The following is a 23,988-nucleotide window of genomic DNA, read 5'->3' on the forward strand; positions in this document are numbered from 1 at the left end:
GGTGAGGCTTTAAATGTGAACAGAGCTGTGAAAATAAGGAACTGTTAAATGGATCACTCATGCTTGGTCCTATACGTCTCTTATGCTTCCTCCGTTAGAGAGAAGGGCCAAGGTCAGAGATAATGACATCATTGTGGAAACAATGTTGGTGACTGCCCTTAACACTGTGTGTGTGTGTGTGTGTGTGTGTGTGTGTGTGTGTGTGTGTGTGTGTGTGTGCATGCGTGTGTGTACTGATTGGATAGGCTATTGTTAGCTTAGGAGGGCACAAAGGAAAGCTTGAGGGTCTGCAGTAGACCTTGTCCAAAAATACCTGTTGATGTAGACCAGCTCATAAAACCCCAAAATGAGTCAGCATTCTTGCAATTTGTCTCAAAGCCAATCTGCTCTTTGAATTGTTTGTTGGGTTTAAAAAAGGGCTGTTAACGCCAGGTTAGAGATTTTAACAATTTCTTCTATGACATAAAATACATCGAAATGCTCGAGAATTTGAAGCTTTTACATATCTTTAAAAGGTGACTTTATACAAATGACTAAATGAGACTGTGAACGTTATCGCACGAAACACTAGCATTGAAAAAGCCCAGTGGCGGAGCAAGCTCATGATAAAGTGAACAATATAGTTGTGTTCTTGAGTTATTCAGCCAATGCAACCCTCTCCCCTAATTGATGATTGATACGTACCTACCTTTTGTCTTATAGAACGTAAATGCTGCATCACTGTGCTGGAGAGAAGTAGGGAAAGAGGGAAGAGAGGAGAATAAGGAGTAAGACAAAAGGGGGAGGTAAAGAGGGAGTGATGGGGAGAGGGGCAGCGTAGATCAGTGTGTGGGACTGGAAGTGCAGAGGAGCACTATAAGCTCAGAGCACAGACTGAGAGTAAAGTAGGGAGAGCTGGGAGAAAAAAAGAGAAAAAGAGAATGAGAGAAAGACGAAGCTGTCATCTGAAATAATCCTGCAAGCACTAAGAGATGGGTCTTAACTGCTGCCGGAGGGTTTTATTTGGAACTTCTAATGGACTTATCAAGCACTTCTGTCTATACTTTGTATCACTCAGGACTCTTGTCTCTGACGCATCACTGGGAGGTTTATTGACAAGACCAAATGTCTGATTGAGGAGTGACGTGTTGTGGAATACTGAAGGAGTCTGAAGGTGAATCTCTCAAGTGGAAGCTGTGAGCTGTCTCAATGAAATACACCTTGAAAGTACGAATCTGGTGATCTTTGCATCATGAAATGAGAACGCATTGTTACAAGTACAGATTCAAGTAAGCTGTATCAGAATATCTTCACATTTTTTGTGTGAAAATAAAAGATAAAATTTCACGTTAAGATCAGAAACAGAACTTTTTATAAACTTTAGAAACTAATTTGTCATCCAAGAATCTGGATTGAAAGTCAGATGACCCCTGCCATGTCCCATTGACAGGGCATGGTTTATAATAGACACAAGCTAATGATAGCAATGAGGTGAAGGATACAATGACCTCCACAAGGCAAAACAGAAGTGTCTGGATAGGCTGACAAAGAGATGAGGGGGAGAGCAAGAATGAAGACGAGCAACTGAACAAATTCCAAAACACAGAGGAAAGCGTATGAAAACGTAAGTTACATGTAAAGAAGGAGAGAGGAAGAAGACAGGATACAAGCAGTCAGACGGAGAGACAGTGGACCATGTCTTTAGTGAATGTTCTGGACCCCTGTGGAGCTCAGGTCAGGTCAGGTGTGGACCGGGAACGCAGAAACAGCCGAGTGGAGCGAGCGGTCCGCATCTCCTCAATAGCTCATGAGGTGAGGAGAACAGTGTGTGTCTGTGTGTGTGTGTGTGTGTGTGTGTGTGTGTGTGTGTGTGTGTGTGTGTGTGTGTGTGTGCAGTTTTATTGATTTCATGTTTAGCACAGAAATGCTTGAATATCACCTGGTACGTTATGGGAAGACCATCATAATAATTGCTGCTAATCCTATTTTATGAACATTTAAAGCATCTTTGGTGTATAAATGTGGAGGGTATAGTCATGGTCACAGATGTGTTCACTGTTCGTTATCATCATTTACTGTATCAAAGTGAATATAGCAATGACTGTATACAATTATTTAGAAGTTAGTATTAGTATTAGTATTTTTCAAAACAGTGAAAAACAATACAATTAAAAAGGTAACATTTAACAATTGAAGTAAAGGTGACTTATTCGAGTTCGGAAGCATTATGATTGCCTCTCAACATGGCGCCTCCAGAGCCGTGGACAGCATTGTTTCCCTGAGGGGGAACCAGCTTGTTACTGGATACACATGTCATCAGCATAGTCTACGTATGAGGCAGTGCACAGTGGGCTCCGTGGGCTAACCCGGGTAAATGGTAAACAGACCTGTACTCGTATAGCGCTTTTCTAGTCTTCCGACCACTCAAAGCGCTTTAACACCATATGACATCATTCACCCATTCACACCCATTTACACACTGATGGGAGGAGCCACCATGCAAGGTGCTACATCAGTATCGTCAACCATTCATACACATTCATACTCTGTAGGCGCAGCAACGGGAGCAATTTTAGGGTTAAGTGTCTTGCTCAAAGACACATCGACATGGACTAGCGGCACCGGTGATAGAACCATCGATCCTTTGATTGAAAGCCGATCCTGCTCACCACTGAGCCATAGTCGCCCTAAAATTACTTCGGCAAAGCGAGTAGGCGAGCTACACGCCCTGTCGGTGAGCGAATCCTGTTTGAGGTGGATCTCAGATGGCTCGGGTGTTATACTATGGCCTAATGCAGCGTTTCTTCCGAAGGTACTGACACGCTCGTACCTAAACCAGCCTATCCAGCTGGCACAGTTTGACTCCCCAGTGCCTGAGGGGAGGTCAGGGCCACAGCAGGTATACGGCGGTCGAAGCAGCATTTTGTCTGCTATGGAGGACCTAGGAAAGGCTATGCCCTTTCCAAACGGCGCTTGTCCCACTGGATAGTGGAGGCCATCGCACAGGCTTACAGAGCAAACAGCCGTGTCTTGCCATCTGGAGTAAGGGGCCATTCCACCAGCAGTGTCTCCATGTCATGGGCAACCCTGAGGGGTGTGCCCGTGGAGGATATATGTGCTGCAGCCTCATGGGCATCACCAAGCACATTCACCAGGTACTGCAGGGTTAACGTTGCCACCCCTCACCCTCTGGGTGTGGTGCTTCGACAAGATCCCTCTGCCTGAGTCTGACTAGGTGGGTCTCTTGACTTTCAAGGGACTTATTTACTGCACATTTACTGCATTTACTTATTTACTTGTTTTTTTATCCAAATTTTTATACTTTCCCTTGTACAGTTAAATGTTCCTTGTTGTTGTTTTTGTTGTGTTTTATGATGCACCCTCCGCCAAGACAAATTCCTCATTTGTGATAACTTACGTGGCAATAAAACATATTCTGATTCTGATTCTGATTTCCTCGTGACTTTGTTGATATGAGTCATCCAGTGTGAAACACTACCTCTGGCAGTCAGTAAGGATGAAATAGAACAAAAGTTACGAAGGTAACTATGGTTCTATGAATCCTGGATGACCGCCAGAGTTCTTGGTCACTCGGAATCTCGTGGTTCGCGAGAAGATTCCGCAGGACTGATCTCAGGATGACACCGGAAGTTATACCCGGCTTGGGGTCATCCGAGGTCACACTCTGTTGTTATAAATACTCGACCTGCGCAAGCGCAAGATGGAACATAGCCAGTGGGAAACACTGCCTTTGGCGGTCATCCAGGATTCATAGAATCGTAGTTACCTTCGTAACTTTCGTTTAATTGGTGCAGGATGGACCATGTGACTGGGTCCTCTGGCAGTTCTTCAGATCATTTTATTTGTTGTCTTCTTTGAGTCTTCCAGCCAGCATGTTCCTTGCCTCTCTTCCTCCATACAATTTCACTGGCCCATGTAGGATAGTGTGATAAGCAATGTGTGTGTTTGAACCGAGGGCCAAAAGTGTCTGTCTTTCATGTGTGATAATAACACACATCCTCTGTCCTGGGACGCACGTCTCTTATGTCTACAGATTGTAAAGCCCTCTAAGGCCATTTTGTAATTTGGGGCTATATGAAATGAATTTAATTAAAGGAATTGGTGCAAAATAGAATACAATTTTGCAAAAAAGTGTATAAAAATAAAGGCAGATAAAAAAATATGCTCAACAGTTGCTCACTCTCACTGACACCAATTTAATTTCTCACCTCCAGTTTCTTACAGTATAGTGTGCTGCACCATGGCAGTCCTGTCATAGTGGTGTGGGGCTGGACCCAAAAGCAAACACCCGTAGCAGAAGTGACACAATTATATTTATTTACAGGCCAGAGAAAGATAGGAAATCTTGCTGGTGTCTTCTGCTGGCTGGGGGCTGGTTGAGATGGAGGCTGGGCAGTTGTTCCAGAGAGTTACGGGGAGCTTAGAGGCTGAGAAAGCACAAGTTACATACAATAATATACTGAAGTCCAAGGAGGCCGTGGCAGTCGTTTGTGAACTGACGATCTAGCGAGGAGTGGAGAGAGGACTGGGGTAATCTACTATGAGGCTGATCAGGGAAATGGATTGCAGGTGTGTAGGTAAATTGGCAGCAGGAAGGGAAGGCCACGCCCCGGCAGACACACCCACACAGAACAAACTTGGATCAACAGGAAACACAGAGAAGGGAAAACGGGCAGGACACCAGAAGGGTAGAGGAGTACAGCAGAGACCATGACAGTACAGATTGGTCTAAACCACAAAAGGTTGCTCTACTCCCTCCAGCCAGTGCCTCCACTCCAACGCAATCTTGACTGAGAGTAACTCCCTGTTGCCAATGTCATAGTTACGTTCGGCTGGGAGAGGCGATGGGAGAAAAAGGCACAGGGATGGAGTTTCTGGTCGGAGGTTAAGCATTGCGAAAGGACTGCCCCCATTCCACTGTCTGAAGCATCCACCTCCACAATGAACTGTCGAGAAGAATCAAGCTATATTAGGATGGGAGCTGAGGTTAAGTTACCCTTTAGGTTGGAGGAAGCAGACTCCGCCTCAGGGGTCCAAGCGAAGGGGATGGAGGTGAACGCGAGTCTGGTTAGGGGAGCTGCAACCCTGCTGTAGTTTCTGATGAACCGGCGATAGAAATTTGCGAAGCCCAGGAAGCGCTGTAGCTGCTTTCGGTTGGAGGGTCGTGGTCACTCTGTCACTGCCTTGATCTTTTCTGGGTCGGCCCTTAACTGCCCACTCTCGATGTACCCCAGAAAGCCCATTAAACCAGCATGGAACTCACATTTCTCTGCCTTGACGAAGAGCCAGTTCTCCAATAGTCTCTGGAGGACCTGGCGGACATGGGCGACATGGTCGGACATGTTCTGAGAGAAAATAAGGATGTCGTTCATGTAAACAAAGACGAAACGATGGAAGAAGTCTCTTAGCACATCATTAACCGAGGCTTGAAAAACAGCGGAGGCGTTAGTGAGACTGAAAGGCATTACCAGATACTCAAAATGTCCGAGTAGGGTGTTAAAGCCAGTTTTCCATTCGTCCTCCTCCCTGATTCTGACCAGATGATATGCATTCCTGAGGTCTAGCTTTGTGGAAACCGTAGCACCTTGGAGAGGCTCAAAAGCAGAATTTATTAGCAATAAGGCTTACATGTTCTTTACGGTAATATTGTTTAAATCGACGATCATACAAGGTCGCAGAAAGTGGTCTTTCTTGGAAACAAAAAAGAATCCAGCGCCAACAGGGGATGAGGATGGTCTGACTGTCTGCTGCCAATGACTCCTAGATTTATTTCTCCATGGCCTCCCTCTCAGGACGGAACAGGTTATAAAGCCGGCTAGATGGGAGAGGAGCGCCTTGGAGGAGCTCTATGGCACAGTTATAAGGGTGGTGAAAAGGTAATGAGAGGGCCAAGTCCTTACTGAACACCGTCTCTAGATCGTGATACCTAGCTGGGATGGAGGACAGGTCAGGGGGCTGAGGGCTTGGTGGTAATGTGGGGACCTCTGCACGAGGCAGTGCTGACTGCAAGCAGGCCGAGAATCAGAAATTGCTCCAGCTAAGCACTCTCCCTGCAGACCAATTAATGTGGGTTATGCAACCTTAACCAGGGATAACCCAGGACTAGAGGGGAGTTAGGGGAAGAAATTATGTTGAGCCAAATAATCTCACAATGGTTTATTTTAGGCTGATGAGGGAAATGAATTGCAGGTGTGTCAATTGGCAGCAAGACGGGAAGGCCACGCCTAGGCAGACACACCCACACAGGACAAACTGGGATCAACAGGAAACACAGAGAAGGGAAAACCGGCAGGACATCAGAAGGGGAGAGGAGTACAGCAGGGACCATGACACCTCATCAATACAGAGGGGAGGTGGCTGAGGAAAAACCTGAATAAATATGCGTTGAAACAACTAACGCATTCGTCTCTCTTCCCTCTAGGTGCTGTCTCTGGGTGCTGATGTGTTACCCGAGTATAAACTGCAGACTCCCAGGATCCAGAAGTGGACCATCCTTCACTACAGTCCTTTCAAAGCTGTGTGGGACTGGGTCATTTTGCTCCTGGTCATTTATACAGCCATATTCACTCCTTATTCTGCTACATTTCTACTGAGGTTCGTGGAAATTGACATAATACAGCTGTATGAGTTGATTATTAGGATGTAAGATTTTTCATACTGCTACTGCTCGTCCACACAGGAAGGATGATACTTTCGACCACCTAGCTTGTTATCAAGTCGCCTTACCTTTTGGTTGGAGACGCAACATGTCAGCAGAGATAAGAATGACAATGACATACTTTACCGTAACCAAACATTGCATATTTCAATATTTAAATGAACTTTTCATGAGCAAAACGTCCAAATTGATAGCTTTTTCAGAGATTTAGTATTCTAATACAGGCTGAATGAGCTAATTCCTTATTTAGATGAAAGTCAAAAATACATTACGGTTACACTTACTCCCTTAATTGCTTCATAATTTCACAGTTCTAAATATTAGCAATGAGCTGGTACAAAAGGTGTTGATATGGGGACAATGCACTGTTTGTAGAGTTCTGAGTAGGTTAGGTCCTTATCTAGAGCACAGAAAACCAGCAACATACACACATTCCCAATATTGTCTTCTTGCAGGGATTACGTCTTACTGTTTAATAATGTAGTAAAGAAGGAAATGTTTAGGGCAGAATATTCACTTTATTTTGTATAGCCAAAATATGAGTGTGTTGGTCTGTGACACTGTCGCCAGGGACACTTTTCCCCCAAAGCCACGGATGTTTTTTGATTAGCCCCGAATATTAATTTTCAAAAAAAATAAATAATATTTTTTAAGATCACATCCTCAAACTACGGTTATCTCATGTTAATGCTTCGATAAAATTGTGTTTTTGGACAGGTAACAATTATGATTTTTTGTTTTTTTAAAGCCACTACTTTGGCTTTGGCACACAAGTGTTAACACCTCCAATTCGCAAGTGACGTCATTCACCCAAAACAGCGGCGTGAGGCAGCAGGCGCATTTGACAACAGCAAGCTGCTGTCTTTGGGTAGTAGTAGCACAACAAGATGTCACAAAAAAATATTTCAATGTTTTCCCCCCAAAGGTGGTCAGGAATCAAAGAGGTAATGGGATTAGAAATTCTGTAAAAAAGTATAATTTTGAAAAGAGTGTTGCAGCTGGAACTACTAGAGGGATGTAGCTGCTAGTTAATATTACATGGGGAAAAAAACTTTCTGTTATTATTAGCATCTATCTGTAAATGCAATTGTAGTGTGTGAGAATTGTGTACCTAAAAATATTTAGGCTTGGGCTTCTTTTTATTAAAATATATATATCTATCTATATCTATATCTATATATACATATATCTATATAATATATATATATATATATATATATATATATATATATATATATATATATATATATATATATATATATTTATATATACATATATGTATATATACATATATATATATATACATATATATATATATGTATATATATATATTTTTATATATATTTATATATATATGTATACATATGGATATATAACATCATCGTCATTAACTTTATTATGGGATGGGGTCTACCTTCACTTTGCCGCTCAGCTGTTTGTCCCCTTCCTCGCCTCCCAATAGTTTGCTGTCTCTCTGCTCTGATGTCTCTCATGTGATCATGTGATGCGCCTCAGGTGTGTTTGGAGAGTGCCTTGTTTGCCTGCCAGCAAAGCAGAAAAGAACCAAAAGAAAACACCACACTCAAAAAAGAATAATTACTCTCACGATAGACACACAATAACTGAAATGACCCCGTGACCATTCCTCTGCTACACAAAGCTAAAAAAATATTAGAATGATTTGCATGTCACAATATTAGGCTTGGATTAGAAAATCAAATGTGCAAAAGTGTTTTAATGTTGATGAGGAATCTATACATATGTGGATATTATTTGCAAAGTCTGTATCAACTTGTCTTAAAGTCTGTGTTATCCTTGTGACATCATTATCCGTATCAAATGTGGAGGTTTCATTTTCTCTTGGAGCAAAAGCCATGTCTTTATTCATTGCTATGTGTGTCTTTAGTGACCAGGAGGAAGCAGCCATGCAGACTTGTGGTTACTCCTGCTCTCCCCTCAACGTGGTGGATCTTATCGTGGACATCATGTTCATTGTTGACATCATCATTAACTTCAGGACCACATATGTTAACTCCAATGATGAGGTGAAGTGAACTGAGTGTGTGATTACAGCCTTCATGGTCTCCCAAATATTATGTTCCCATATGATAAAATATCCCTAACCTTTAATGTAAAATAGCCCTAACCCTTTATGTAAAATAGCCCTAACCCTTAATGTAAAATAGCCCTTACCCTTAATGTAAAATAGCCCTTACCCTTAATGTAAAATAGCCCTAACCCTTAATGTAAAATAGCCCTAACCCTTAATGTAAAATAGCCCTAACCCTTAATGTAAAATAGCTGTAACTCTATATGTAAAATAAGGCCTAACCCTTAATGTAAAATAGCCCTAACCCTTAATGTAAAATAAGGCCTCACCCTTAATGTAAAATAGCCCTAACCCTTAATGTAAAATAGCCGTAACTCTTTATGTAAAATAAGGCCTAACCCTTAATGTAAAATAGCATTAACTCTTAATGTAAAATAGCCCTTACCCTTAATGTAAAATAGCCCTAACCCTTAATGTAAAATAAGGCCTCACCCTTAATGTAAAATAGCCCTAACCCTTAATGTAAAATAGCCGTAACTCTTTATGTAAAATAAGGCCTAACCCTTAATGTAAAATAGCATTAACTCTTAATGTAAAATAGCCCTAACCCTTAATGTAAAAGAAGGCCTAACCCTTGTCAATTACATTTGGAGGGATCCCAGTATCACAAAGATGTCAAATCAAAGTCCACATCAGTCTGCATAGAGAGGAAGGAGGGTTAGGGTCTCACAGAACTTTGACTCAGGAGACCAATGAATGGCCACTGTTCATTTCATTGTTTGCAATCGAGGCCTGACAAGCATGTTGAACGGCAAGTAGATATCAAGGATTCAGGGATCATTTATTGTTAGGATTAGAGTTAACTGTCGCCCATTTGCTACACAAGTCTGGTTCGGCTGGCCGGTCTGAGGATGCTGTGGCAGTGATGAGTCTACTGCGCTTTCAATACCTATGCTTCCTTCTTTGATGATCAGTGTGTCTCTGTCATGACATATATCATGTGACATATGTCAGAGGTCCCGAAACAGACGCCCTGGTCTGTGGACCCTGGACCGAAAACCGATAGATTATAATAATAATAATAATTGAGAATTATTAAAGGAACCTTAAGAAGGCTGAATGAATGTGCCAAGTTCTTGTTAACTCTGACAGAGGAGCAATAGAACGCATCCTGATTGGAAACATTACAAACTGTCATGGGATATGTACAGCAGGGGATCAAAACCACTTAGAACATTACTGGTACCATCTAAGGATCATCAGGGATGTTGTGAGAAGAGGAGCCTGAGAAGAGCTACAGAAAGACAAAACCCTCCAAGCTACAAGCTGAGCACCTGCTGATGTCTGGGAAGAGATGAATAATTATCAGCTGATGAACAGCAGACTTCAGCTTTCTTCTGGTTATGATACTCAATCTAAATGTAATTGTGTAAAACAAATGCATTGACTTGACATAGAGGAACATTGTTATTCCTGTATGAGTTTGTTCTTATTCTGACTTGTCTAGACATGTCTGTGCTGCTTGCGTTGGGATGGATGAAGTATCGAATGGCCTCTTCATTCACAGCACTCCTCCCACAGGACATTGTGAACGTAGCTCTCAAATGCACGTTGTAGTTATTTATGTCCCGCTCTTTGGTATTTCAGAGCTGGTGTTACAGGAATCTGCTATTATCTTCGTTGGAATTTCTCACACTGACCTAATGTCATGCCAGGAGTGAGCAATGCATGCTCACAAGTTGATGATTAACTAATGAATTGTTTTGACCAGTTCACTTACTAGTAGGTTCAGGGACAAACAAATGACCTGTGATGATCAGTGTGTGTGCAGTGTGAAATTGCCATAGGAATTCTAGAATTCTTGAGTAGTCAAAGTTATCTTAATCTTTGATCACCAAATTCTAATCAGTTTGTGTCAAATCAGAAGAACTTGGCTCAAAACATTCCTGAGGTTTTGCGACAATGAGGCCAACATGAGGTCACAATGACCTTGACCTTTGATCTTCAAACTCTAACCAGTACCAATGTCTCTGGCCACAGCTGATGCGGTGATAAAAGAGCAAATCTGTGTTGTGCTTTGATAAGGCTGTGGAGCTGTGAGACACGAATGAGTGAATGTCAGTGTGTGTCTCCTCAGGTGGTGAGCCAGTCTGCTCGGATTGCAGTCCATTACTTCAAAGGCTGGTTCCTCATCGACATGGTGGCAGCCATTCCCTTTGACCTCCTCATCTACCGCTCAGGAGAGGAGGTGGTTAGGGGAGGTGGAGAGGGAGAGGTAGGGAGGAGGGAGGGAAAGGGAGGGAGGGGAAGATAAGGATACGGAGGTTTGGGTAAACAGCAGGACGGAAAGACTTTTGGGATTAAAGGGAAACAAGGAGCACAAGAGAAACAGGAGAAAGAAACATCTGGGAGCAATTGATTTGATATTGTCATTCAGCTTTAGTTCACTGACATTATACATTGAGTCACATTGCTGCTCTCTGTCCCGCAACAGACCACCACCCTGATTGGTCTACTGAAGACAGCTCGGTTACTGCGATTGGTTCGTGTAGCCAGGAAGTTGGACCGCTACTCAGAATACGGTGCAGCTGTCCTCTTCCTTCTCATGTGCACCTTTGCCCTCATCGCCCACTGGCTGGCCTGCATCTGGTACTGTGCTCTGCTTCCTCCTGCAGTGTTTACACCTTACATTGTAGACCGTAGATCTGCATTCATATAACAACCAGACATCCATTCACTCCTGTTGGGAGGAATCAAGACATGAAGTGTAAAGATAGAAAAACAAGAGAATAATACAAGACTGGATACATCTGTATAATAACACAATAGTGAACACCATTACTAATAATGTTAATATAGTATTGCTATTGATATGTTTAATCAAAATTTAAGCACATGGATAACACTGATACAACCATCTCAACTATTTCCTGAAGCTGATGAATTGTTTTAGACATTACAGTCTGTAACCAAGTATTTAGCTGGGACAGGTTTAGTGTGTATGAAACTTATCCAATAAAATAAGGTAGTGAGACAGATTTAAAAAAAGTCTAAAGCCAGTCACTTTTATTTCTTTAAACTATAACTGAATGCTGTTTATATATGAGCATATCACTTATGTATTCACTTTATTGGGTCTTCATCTTAACAAAAGTCCCTACTACAAATCCTGAAATGTGAGAGATGATGAAATGTGTTGTATACAGAGCGTACTGTCCTTAAGGACGTCATGCTGTTTGTCAGAAAAATGGAAAATTATTCTTTATATGTTTAGTATTAGCATTATAGTCATATTTATGTAATATGTTGTAACGCTGTTACGTTGTTTATTCTGGTCACATGACATCTATTGCGTCTGTCCATGCATGGAGAGGGATCCTCCTCTGTTGCTCTCCTGAAGGGTTCTTCCCTTTTTCTCCCCCTTAAAGGGTTCTTGTTTTTGGGGAATTTTTTTCTGATCCGATGTGAGGTTCTGGGACAGGATGTTATGTTTACAGATTGTAAAGCCCTCTGAGGATAATTTAGTATTTGTGATTTTGGGCTATACAAAATAAAGTGAATTTAATTATTATGGCTTTTATTAGTTATTCCATTCCCCCCAAAAAGGTGAGCTTTTTAGATTTTTGTAATGAAAAGGATATTTCATCAGCTGTAGAAATGTATTACAACTGTTTTTATAAATAATAGGAAAGGATTTGGAAATTCCTTACAAGTTGAGCAAATCGGATTCACTTGCTCTGGTTATGTACTCATCATATGACATATCACAGTTTGATAGGGAATACATTGTGGATAAAACATTATTTTGTTGTCATCATAATATATAATTACATGCCTTCCATTAAAAAAAGCGTTCAAATACTGTTTTCTTACTGGACTTCTTTTATAAACAAGATCATAAGAGTGAAAATAATTTTATTTCAGAGTGTGTAAAGGTGCATTTGACAGCTTTTCTTCCCACAGGTATGCCATAGGGAATGTGGAGCGCTCTACCTCGGCCGGGATTGGCTGGTTGGATAATCTGGGTGAGCAGCTCGGGAGGCCGTACAATGACTCCATCGCCGGCTCAGGTCCGTCCATCAGAGATAAATACGTCACAGCGCTGTACTTCACCTTCAGTAGTCTGACCAGCGTCGGCTTCGGGAACGTCTCGCCAAACACCAACTCTGAGAAGATCTTCTCCATCTGCGTCATGCTGGTAGGAGGTGAGCTCCACAAACACAACCGTCTGGACACAACTAGTGAAGCTGCAGCAACAGTTTGCTTTCAAAGAAGAACTCTTTCTGAAGGCAGGAGGAATTATTTTTGACTCAACAAAGTAACATTGTTATGCCAAGGAAACGTTCTGGATGAAAAGTTCAACATTACATTCAGATGAAAAAAACTCTCCAAGACTCCAAATAGCATCAAGAGTGTGCTTGAAGAAGTAATACCAAACATTTAACAAATAAATGATTTGAGCCTGCTTACCGTGTTTATACTGAGAATTCTGAATGTGAACAGATATTATACAAATATTTACAGCTTTTCCTTTTCATTAACGGGGATGGAACGCATGCATTTTTAGTCTAATTATTATAATAAACTCTTTGTTTGAATTAAAGGTATGTGATGTGATCTTCTCTCCAGCTCTGATGTATGCCAGCATCTTCGGTAACGTGTCAGCCATCATCCAGCGGCTGTACTCCGGTACGGCTCGCTACCATGCCCAGATGATGAGGGTCCGAGAGTTCATCCGCTTCCACCAGATCCCCAACCCTCTGAGGCAGCGGCTCGAGGAGTATTTCCAACACGCCTGGTCCTACACCAATGGAATAGATATGAACGCTGTAAGTGTGGGAGGCTTTATTCTAAGTATTCAGATGCAGCATGTGGTATGTTAGCTTGCATGCTAAAACTCATATTTTGATTTCAAAAGAAACAATATTTCTAATCCAAGTAATATTCTCACATGTATGAAAACATTACTTACTTAAATTTAGATAGCACATGAGTACTAACACAAGTAGAAATATGCAACATGGAACCAAATTACCAAAGTTTTATAGATCAGTAGGATCATGTCACATGCGTGAACAACTCAATATCAACACATATGATTGTATGGCTTTGTTTCTCTTCCTCTTGAAGGGAAGGTGTTTCCTTTACTTTAACCACCCAGTGTCCTCTCTTCATGTCCCCATCTCCAGGTTTTAAAAGGCTTCCCGGAGTGTCTCCAGGCAGATATTTGTCTCCACCTCAACAGGTCACTGCTGCAAAACTTTAAGGCTTTTAAAGGTAACATACTTCACATTATCGGGTCAGAAAGAACTCCAGCTAGGTGATGCACTGAGGCGATGCCTGTCAGTGGCACCAGTGTTTTATAGTTTGCTATGAATGTGCTGGCAAACTATGAATCACATTCAATACTCTGCTGCTGACGGGTATCACCCCCATCACCATCATATTGATGTATTATTAATATATTAATGTTCTTTATCTCTTTGTGTTGTGTATATTTTCATTTTCTGTTGTGAAGATAACTGAGACGTGTGTTACTTTGAGGCTCTACTGGCCTTTCAATGTCATTTATTAATGCTTTGTAAAGTATAGACAGTCCTCACTTTAGCAGTATTAAAACACATTTATAAAGTACATGTTAACATTGGTGCATCATCTATAAGTCCTTAGTAATATATAACGACAGGTATACAAGCAGACAGGTAGGCAGGCATGTGGACAGGTAGACAAGCCGGTTGACAGGTTAGGTAGACAAGCAGACAGGTAGGCTGGCAGTTAGACAGACGGGTAGACAGATAGACGCCAGGTAGACAGGCAGGTAAACAGGCAGGTAGACAGGTAAACAGGCAGGTACACAAGCATGTAAAGGGGTAGACAGACAGACAGACAGACAAGCAGACAGCTAGACGGCTAAGTAGACAGGTGGGTAGACAGGTAGACAGCAGGAAGACAGGCAGGTGCACAGGCTGGTAGACTACCAGACAGGTAGGCTGGCACTAAGACAGACGGGTAGACGGCAGGTAGACAGGCAGGCAGGTAGAAAGAGGGGGAAAGAGGCCTGTGTAAGTGCTCCAGGGCTGAAGAGGAGAATGGTGAAAGAAAGGAAGAGAAAGAAAGGAAAGTCTGAGGGCATCTGGTGGGTGAATGGCAAATGCCAATGAAGTTACCTGGGGGGAAGAATCTTAAAGCTCTCAAAAGACTCTCATGACAATTACATGTTTAACAAGACACCTTTGGCACAAATTGAAGTGAGAAAAATAGCGCCAATGATTAGTTCTGACGATGAAAGAAGTCTTTCTTGAGGTTGTGAAGAGATTTCTCTGAAATATTTATCATAGAGGTCATAGTTAGTGTTGGAATGGAATTGGACTACATCATACTGAGAAGTCTTTCTATGATCTGCCTCCTACGATAGAGAAATGGTGGACGGGTCAGTTGGCGTACACATTAATGCAGTTATTATCATAATGCAATAATATCATATTATTCTGTCATGTGCTATTCTGCATGGTATTTTTGTTAACAATTTTTAAATAAATAGTTGAAATACACAATAAGACACATGAGGATAGAGGAAGTAATGAAGGTGTAAACTGTGCAATCTGGCCATGACTTAAGTATAAAATAAGCATTGAACAAGTGAGAAGTACTCTAATGGGACAAATTAAAATAATCCTTTATTAATTCCTCAATGGGGAAATTACAAGATTACAGCACCATTGCTCACAAGTAAATAAAGATCAAAAATCAAGTAATATAATATAAACAAAATCAAAATCAAACAGTGAGAAGAATATTAAATAAACAGACGGAATAAACATTTAAAAAAAAATTAAATGTGTATAAAAGTACTTAAACGTATTATATATTGCACCAGGTGACTGAATTCAAGTGTTTAAAAGTGTTCAAATGATTCATATGGCCTATTGTGAGCCCAGTTTATTGTGCAGCCTGACAGCAGCAGGAAGGAAGGACTTGTGGTTCCTTTCCCTCAAACATCGGGAGTTGTCCTGCATGGAGTGTGAGGCCTGGTTCATCAGGGGTGATAGTTTAGCATCATCCTCCTGTCCCCCACCACCTACACAGTATCCAGTGGACACCCTAGCACGCTGCTGGCCTTCCTTACGAGTTTGTCCATGAAGTGCTATTCTTCTCCTGCCTGAACAAAAAGCTTGTACTAATGGAACTATATTTTAGAATAAGAATAATCTTCTTCATCATCTTTAAAGCAACCAGAATCATCAGCAAAAGAAAAAAGTTAAAATGTTGTCATCTTCATATTGTCATAGTAACTTCACGCTGACATTTCTTACTAATACAGCAGTGCACGCTTCATACACACAATCCTCTTGCTGGGGAATGAAGAAGCAATTCAGCTGTCAGCTTCGCAACCTGGTTTAAGAAAATACCACACGACATGTTCTTATCAGACCAACACATTGTATTTGTTGTTAATATGTTTTCTAGGATCTACTAAGGGCTGCCTCAGGGCCCTGGCCATGAGGTTTAAGACCACCCACGCTCCTCCTGGTGACACCCTAGTTCACACTGGAGACCTGATATCAGCTCTGTACTTCATCTCTCGAGGATCCATAGAGATCCTCAAAGGAGACGTGGTGATAGCTATACTTGGTAGGTGTAAATGAGGCTGGTGTATGCTAGTGAGGCTGTTGTATGCTAGTGAGGCTGCTATATGCTAATCAGGCTGCTGTATGCTAGTGAGGCTGCAATATGCTAGCGAGGCTGCTATATGCTAGTGAGGCTGATATGCTAGTGAAGCAACTGTATGCTCGTGAGGCTGCTATATGCTAGTGAGGCTGCTATATGCTAGTGGCTTCATTAAGTGGAAGACTCATCGAGTCAGTAATGTCTCTTACATGAAGAAATAAACACTGATGGACATGATTTTTCTCCTCCAGGGAAGAATGATATCTTTGGAGAGCCCATTAATCTGTTCGCTCTGCCAGGAAAATCCAGTGCGGATGTCAGAGCTCTGACGTATTGTGATCTGCACAAGATCCAAAGAGAGGACATGCTGGAGGTACCGCATGCTTTACGTTTTCATCTATAACCCCAGGTTTTGGGGACGTCATTGAACGCCCGATAACTAAGCAGGTATTAGTTGTTGAATGTAATTCATCGAAACCGTAAGTTTATTGAAAACATATTTTTTCTCGAAACATCAGTTTTTGTTTGTGCTGGATATCTTTTTTTCACTTTTCAACGCAGTGCTGATTTATTGTTATTTGTGTTTGCAGGTTCTGGGCATGTATCCTGAATTTTGTGAATATTTCTGGTCCAACCTGGAGATCACCTTCAATCTCAGAGACGTATGTTACAGCCCCTCTTGATTGAAGACAGGGGAAAATATGAATCGATAAAACTACAACGCCGACTTGTGATAATTCCATTCAGCTCAAAAAGCACAACTTCAACCTTACAGTCACAATGTAATGAAATATGTCTTATATGAAACATTACATTTTTAAAATATCCTAAATTACTTTTCTCCATGAATTAATTGTGTAAGTCTGTTATGTAAACACTGTAAAGCTATAACTGTGAATCCCAGCATCTGAGTTCAGCTGCTGCTCACAATGCGCTGCCATGATATCATAATAATGTACAGAGAGTCTCTCCTGAAACACTCTCATGGCGTTGACCGGTGTGTGCTTTTCGAGCTATTAATATTAAGACACACTGCTGATGGTGCCTAAAAGAGAGAGAGTCTCTCTCTCTCTCTCTCTCTCTCTCTCTCTCTCTCTCTCTCTCTCTCTCTGACTCAGATAAATACAGCCAGTTATTGAATTCAAAGACCTCATCCCCATTGTCTAAATCATTTTAGTATTCAATTATAACACTGAAAATATTTGAGATAACACCTGCGCCTTTTGTACTCCAACACAACAAACTCTGACCGTGCAGTCTACAACCTTCACTCCACTTTCTCCTCTGTCGTCCCCTCCCACTAGATTATAGCTCCTTTTCTGAAGAGGTCTGTCCATAATGCTGTCAGACACTAACAATCTGAGCCTGTCACTGGCAAAAAGAATAACTTTACTGGATGTAAAATCACAATGGCTGCTCCAGCGCTCTTAACCACTTTCTAAAAATGCAGACCCCAACAGATGTAAAGACATAGGAATAGGGATGAAAAGTACCATTTATACACTTCCTTTTTTTGCTGAATGAAACAATAAACCAATAAAATGCATCATTTCTCAAACCAGAGGTTGAATAAAATGTAACTATATATATATATATATATATATATATATATATATATATATATATATATATATATATATATATATATACACACACCATGCTTTCTCTCTGGAGCTCACAGATTCTGCCCTCTGCCTCTGCAATTCTCCCTCTGCCTCTCCCTCTCTCTTTGCCTCTCTTCCTTTCTATTTCTCACCCGTTCTCTATCTCCCTCTCACCCTTTTTCCCTCTATCTCCCACTCTCCCTTTCTCTCTCCCTCCCTCTTACCTTCCCCTTCTCTTTCTCCCCCACCCTCTCTCGCGCTCTTCCTCTCTTACATTCTCTCTCTCTCTCTCTCTCTCTCTCTCTCTCTCTCTCTCTCTCTCTCTCCCCTCTCTGTCCCCCTCCCTCCCCCTCTCCCTCCGTTCCCCTTTGTCTGCAGGTGGGGAATGGATGTGTTGTGAGTGGAGGAGACTCTGTCTGTGAGGGGTTTAGCAGACCCCTCAGGAAACACACGCTGTCTTCCTCTCACACAGGTGAAGCGTCACGCATGCACACAACTTCAGGGGTCAGAGGTCAGGTGGTTCAGATCAGAGAGGATTTGCTGCCTGAACCTCTGGCCAGACGTTGATTTTATGAGGGAGGACGGGGTTAGCAGATCTCTGGGTTTGTTCAGTCTACTTTTTAAGTAGGATTGTTAACGAATACATTTAATCCCGTTTGAGATTTAAATGTTGCAGGTTTCCAGTTGCAGCTCTCATACACAGCTCTCCTGACACAAAGGAATGGGGCTTACCTCTTCCTCCTCTCATTCATTCTCAAAACAGTCAAGTCTCACTTGGACTAAACCTTACTAAAGTTGCTATCCTGAAACCAACACAGTTCTTAACAGGCCATAATGCAGTTTACTGCCAGAACTCTGTGTATAGTTATATATATATATATATATATATATATATATATATATATATATATATATATATATATATATATATATATATATATATATATATATATATATATACTATATAGTCATCTTACCCTCTCACATTAAATAACATTATTCCTCAGAAATATTGAACCAACAACAGGAAGTTAGTTTTTGACTCTGAAATACAGGAAAGACCTGGTGGCCTTTGGTGAACAGCAGAGCGTCGGTTGCTCACTACAATCCTCCAGTCTCACACTGACACCTACTGTTGAGAAAGTAGAACAGCGAGTGTAGAATACCAATAAAGCAAATACAGCTGCACAATAAAACCACACAGTTACATTCACATAAACTTGCAGAGATTGTTTGTGTGTGCCTGTCAGGTGACGTGATCTCAGCAGGAAGGGCGAGAGGGGCCTGTCCCAGACCACCCAGTTGCTGTGAGCAGCGTGCGGACAGCAACAGAGACCATCATAACCATTCATTGTAAGACTTTCCCTCCTGTAAAACATATTCCATTCATTGCAAAAGACAAGTGAACTAATTGCCTTTGTAGGTATAGCCCTGTCTTTAGCAGTGATGATGAAGGGGAGGACCCAGAGGAGACCCGCCCTCCTCAGACCTCCATCAGTCCTGCTGCTGCCCCAAACCACCCGGTTACGAGAGCGAAGACCTGGAACCCTTTAACAGGAAAGTGGAGAGATGCATTCAAAGCCCATGAGACCAAACAAGACAGTGTTTAGCTCTGTGTGTGTCACACTATGTTTGTGTGTGTGTTCTCAGGAGTGTCCAGTCTCTTCAGCTTCTGGGGCTCAGAGAGTGCAGAGGAGCAGAGATACCAGGAGGTGCCCTGCTCCTCATCACACTGTCCCTCCAGCACTCCTCCTGCTCCTCCTCCTTCGTCTGCCATCCCTCGGAGGCAGAAGGTGGAGTTAGAGAAGAGGCTGGAGGGACTGCAGAGACAGATAGCCAGGTGGGTCAAACAGGGCTTCAACATCACTTGATAGTGGAGAAGCGTTACATGCATGTCAGATTACAAGTTACAAATGCCAGGACAAGTAAACTCAACATCTAAGCAGAGTTACCTCTATATCACCTTGTTGTTTGGGCCACAGAAAAGATAAACATACACTTTAAGTTCACTTTTATTCTCATTCACCAAAAAAATACAAAATATTGTCCATTTAACTTGAGCCAAAATGTCTCCTCCATCCCTGTGAGGTCCATGTATGTGCTGTGCTGGCTAAAGATATACACACATCATGTTGCTACAGAACACACTTCTTTGTTGGCGAATAAGACACACAGCCTTTGATTGTACTTCTGTAAAAAAAAAAAAAAGTACAGCAGTCCACTCGTTAAACACTCGGCACTCACTGTGGACTTTTCTTTTTTTTTTGGTCCACTCATTGTAACAAAAGGGCTTAATAAAGGAAGCTGGCAGGAGGCTGGCAGGCAAAACCCCATATGTCACATGACATGAGCGCGCGTAACGCCGCAGTCCCGTGGGTCTGATGTGCGTTCGTTATGCCGAGGAGAAATACTCTAGATGCAGCTGTCAGCTCTTTTTACAACTCTAATACTCAGGTGACAGAAAGTGACATGCCAAATTCAAATTACCGTAATTTTTCAAAAGTTAACGCTTTGCGACGTAATTCTAAAGATATGCCAGCAGGAAGCACAGCACACAGCAACGGCACGCAGCATTGGCACGCAGCATCGGCACGCAGCATCGGCACGCAGCGACAGCTGTAGCACTTTTCCGTTACCAACTTGAGTTTTCTAAAAGACAATGAGTACAACAGACCAGCATCCATGTTTCTTATGTATTGCTCAGCGGTCTTTCAGACTGTTTGTGTGTTTCTCTCCTGCATCAGAAGGCGTTACAGCTGTTTATGTGGCATGCGGTCGGAGGACAGCTGTGTAGGTCCTCTGACCACACGCCGTGTTCTGCTGCAGGAGAGAAACACACAAACAGCCTAAAAAAGCTGAGCAATAAATAAGCATGAAATAACATCAATGCTGGTTTGTTGCCGTCATCATGCTTCAGGAAACTCATGTCGGGAACGGAAAAGCACTGCAGTGGTCTTTACTATAACTTAGCATTATTTATAAATTATTTTATTTTGTGTTTTTCAGGTTAGAGCATCATATGTCAGCAGACATCGGGACCATCATGCAGCTGCTGCAGAGGCAGATGATCCCACCCTCCTACAGCACCCTGACACCAACACCCCCAACGCCCGCCTCCCCCACTGACCAATCACCAACCAACTCCCAGCAGCTACTGTCCAATAAAAAGCAAGATCAACAACTTGAACCAGAACTGAACTCTCTGGATTTGGGTTCCTCTATCTTCCACCTGACTGGCTCCGCCCCTCTCATCCAATCTTCATATCAGTCACTGTTTTCTTCCCCACAGTTCCCCAAGGACACCTTCACCTCCTCACCCCTTCCTCAAACATCTATGCAGTCTTTCTCCTCTGCCCTTCCTCAAACAGGAAGTCAGTGTGTGTCTCATTCATTGTCCCGCCCCTCACCTCTCAGCACCCTGAATCCTCATTGGCCAGAGAGGCTGGATCCAGCAGTCCTTCCCATCAGGACACAGAGCTTAGCCTCTCTCTCACAGGTACGGAACACAGTCTTTTAACTTTCAGTGGAGATTGCAAAAGTAATCAATAATCAGAATTCTGACTTCTTGGTATACAGAATTCTCAATTTTCCTGATATTTTGTTGAATCTTACCAAGTGCTTTATAAATGTAAGGGGACATTGGTTTTGATTGTCATGGCTAGTATACCATAATAATGTAAAGACAGACACCGCCTAGATTCCCATGATGTTCTCCCTTTTATAGTTTTGTATTGGGCAAAAGGCTGTTACGTCCAGAAGTCAAATCAAACCCACAACTGCAGACTTCACAACGAACTGTATGTCTCTCAATGACAGGATCTGGAGGGTCAGTACTTCAAACGCCCGTCTGCTGATAGACAGCGCCTGCTTCAGCTCGATGACAGTCCTTGTCCTCCCACCATCAGTCAGTCAGAGTTCCTCCTCCAGAGACGAATCAACCAATCAGAACAGGGCCCGTTGCTGTCAGTTGGTCAGCCCAATACAGAAGCATCATTGATGCCGCATGGCGGGATCGCTGGCCAGCAGCTAGCTGACTTAGACTGACTGCAGTTCAGACCCAGGAAGTTCACGGTTAGTGATGATGGTCTGGAAAGTGTTCATCATTACAGGTGAACCTTTTCTATTAATGCCTCATGGAGGTTTGTTTTGTGAATATAACAAGGTCAAGGTTATACTTTCCCACTTGGATTGCTCCTGCCATTGCTGGGAATAAGACCAAGGACTTTACGGTCAGAGGCCTGCTTCTCTATCTTTTTCAGCTTCTAGAAGAGGTGTACTTTATACTAACGGGATAACAACACCTCTTATTTAGTAGGATTGTATGCAGGAAGTGCTAGAGACTTTGCATTTGTGGCCAACCCTAATTCCTTCAAAGTTACATTCCCATATAGCTAAACCGCATTCTCAATTATTACAATGGTAGTTTTAAATAAGTGTTTACATTTCAAATGGTAAATGAACTTGTAGAGATCTGTTCTAGTCTTCCGACCACTTAAATCACTTTAACACAACATGTCTTCATTCAGCCATTCACACCCTGATGGGAGGAGCTAAGGTGACACCTGCCCATCAGGAGGAGCTAACATTCATAGATCGTTGGCTCAGGTACAGGAGACATTGGGGGTTAGGTGTCTTGCCCATAAACACGCTGGCATGGAACCTCTGATTGAAGGACGACCTTGCTCGACCACCGAGCCACAGAAAGCAAACAGAATGCAACAAAAGCATGTGGTTAGGTTTAGTAAAGCATCACGGTGTGGCTTAAAATAGTCAGTTTGATGTCATGTAGTGTTAAAGTGCTTTGATTGGTCGGAAGACTAGAATTTTACCACATCATTTACCATAAATGATGTGATGATATTGAGGTTATACACCTTATGGTGTGTGAGGGAATGCCAGGGTTTTCTTTTAGAAGTCGATGTGCTGGAACATCGACCGTTCAACTGCTTGTTTTCGAATCTAATGAGCAGTAATTCTTATTGATTGTTAGTTAATTATTATAATTCATATATCATTGCCATTGGTTAAAACTTTTAGTGGATTTGAAGAGTATCATCATGAAGTGTGTCTTCCTTTGCTCAAAGCAGGATGAGATGTTTGGTCTGTAAATGATTTCAAACTGCAATGTTTGACCTTATAACCGCTGAACTGTGTGGTGTGTGTGGTGTGTGTGTGTGTGTGTGTGTGTGTGTGTGTGTGTAAAAAATGAAACCTGTGTCGTTGCTGTTCTGTATTTGTCAGCCAGTGTGATGTGTGTTTCAACAGAATCATCCAAACCGCTCTGAGTTGTATTCATGACTTTTATTCTCACAATTCATACACTTTGTTTCCAGAGCGTTTACAAGTTAATCCTGGTAGTACGTACAAGAAGTATCCACAAAGGAAAAGTTCAACGAGAGAGAGAGAGAGAGAGAGAGAGAGAGAGAGAGAGAGAGAGAGAGAGAGAGAGAGAGAGAGAGAGAGAGAGAGAGAGAGAGAGAGAGAGAGAGGGGGGGGGAGAGAGAGAGGTGCTGTATTTAATATTTAGTTAGTTTAACTTTTTTTAAATTGTTTTTTTTAGGTTAGTTTTGTTTTTGTGTCATGCTGCTCATTGGGAGGATATAAATTATCTCATATTTATCTCCAACTGAATAAAATAATATATATGTTCATGTCATTTCTTTAAGTTTAAGTTATTACATATAATATATAATAATGATCTTATTTTATCTTAATGCTTTTCTGTTTACTTTTTATTAATCCCATCTGTCATTTCCACAAACATGGTTTAACTTGTACTGTACACTCAGAATCACTGCGTTACATTTGACCCACTATTTCTTTTTTATTATTGTTAGTTATTCACTCAAAATAAAATGTGTTTTATCAACCCAGTAGTAGACACAACAAGTCTACATTCTACCGTAAGATTGTTACAAATCTATTGTCTTTCACACAAAAGCATGCTTATAGCATTGAAAACAAATAATGCAAATACATATATAAATAAATGAAAGTGAACAGTAACT

The 23,988-nt window shown here is 41.8% G+C and overlaps 1 protein-coding gene across 1 annotated transcript in view; it reads left to right on the top strand.

Annotated features, from left to right (window-relative positions):
• LOC137780701 (potassium voltage-gated channel subfamily H member 6-like) overlaps positions 1 to 23,467 on the top strand; it is a 43,780-nt gene extending 20,313 nt beyond the window's left edge. The window contains exons 8-23 of the mRNA XM_068568891.1: positions 6,422 to 6,594; positions 8,565 to 8,703; positions 10,846 to 10,983; positions 11,203 to 11,357; positions 12,672 to 12,913; positions 13,338 to 13,537; positions 13,898 to 13,985; positions 16,176 to 16,340; positions 16,628 to 16,749; positions 16,967 to 17,038; positions 18,359 to 18,452; positions 19,231 to 19,333; positions 19,404 to 19,534; positions 19,628 to 19,820; positions 20,987 to 21,476; positions 21,797 to 23,467. Of these exons, the coding sequence (XP_068424992.1) occupies positions 6,422 to 6,594; positions 8,565 to 8,703; positions 10,846 to 10,983; positions 11,203 to 11,357; positions 12,672 to 12,913; positions 13,338 to 13,537; positions 13,898 to 13,985; positions 16,176 to 16,340; positions 16,628 to 16,749; positions 16,967 to 17,038; positions 18,359 to 18,452; positions 19,231 to 19,333; positions 19,404 to 19,534; positions 19,628 to 19,820; positions 20,987 to 21,476; positions 21,797 to 22,024 (2,733 nt within the window). The 3' untranslated portion in view covers positions 22,025 to 23,467. The remainder of the gene's footprint in view (positions 1 to 6,421; positions 6,595 to 8,564; positions 8,704 to 10,845; positions 10,984 to 11,202; positions 11,358 to 12,671; positions 12,914 to 13,337; positions 13,538 to 13,897; positions 13,986 to 16,175; positions 16,341 to 16,627; positions 16,750 to 16,966; positions 17,039 to 18,358; positions 18,453 to 19,230; positions 19,334 to 19,403; positions 19,535 to 19,627; positions 19,821 to 20,986; positions 21,477 to 21,796) is intronic.
• The last annotated feature ends 521 nt before the right edge of the window (positions 23,468 to 23,988 follow it).

Source organism: Clinocottus analis, unplaced genomic scaffold, assembly GCF_023055335.1.
Source record: "Clinocottus analis isolate CAN_PGR_092001 unplaced genomic scaffold, fCliAna1.0.p SCAF_11, whole genome shotgun sequence".
Classification (NCBI taxonomy): domain Eukaryota; kingdom Metazoa; phylum Chordata; class Actinopteri; order Perciformes; family Cottidae; genus Clinocottus; species Clinocottus analis.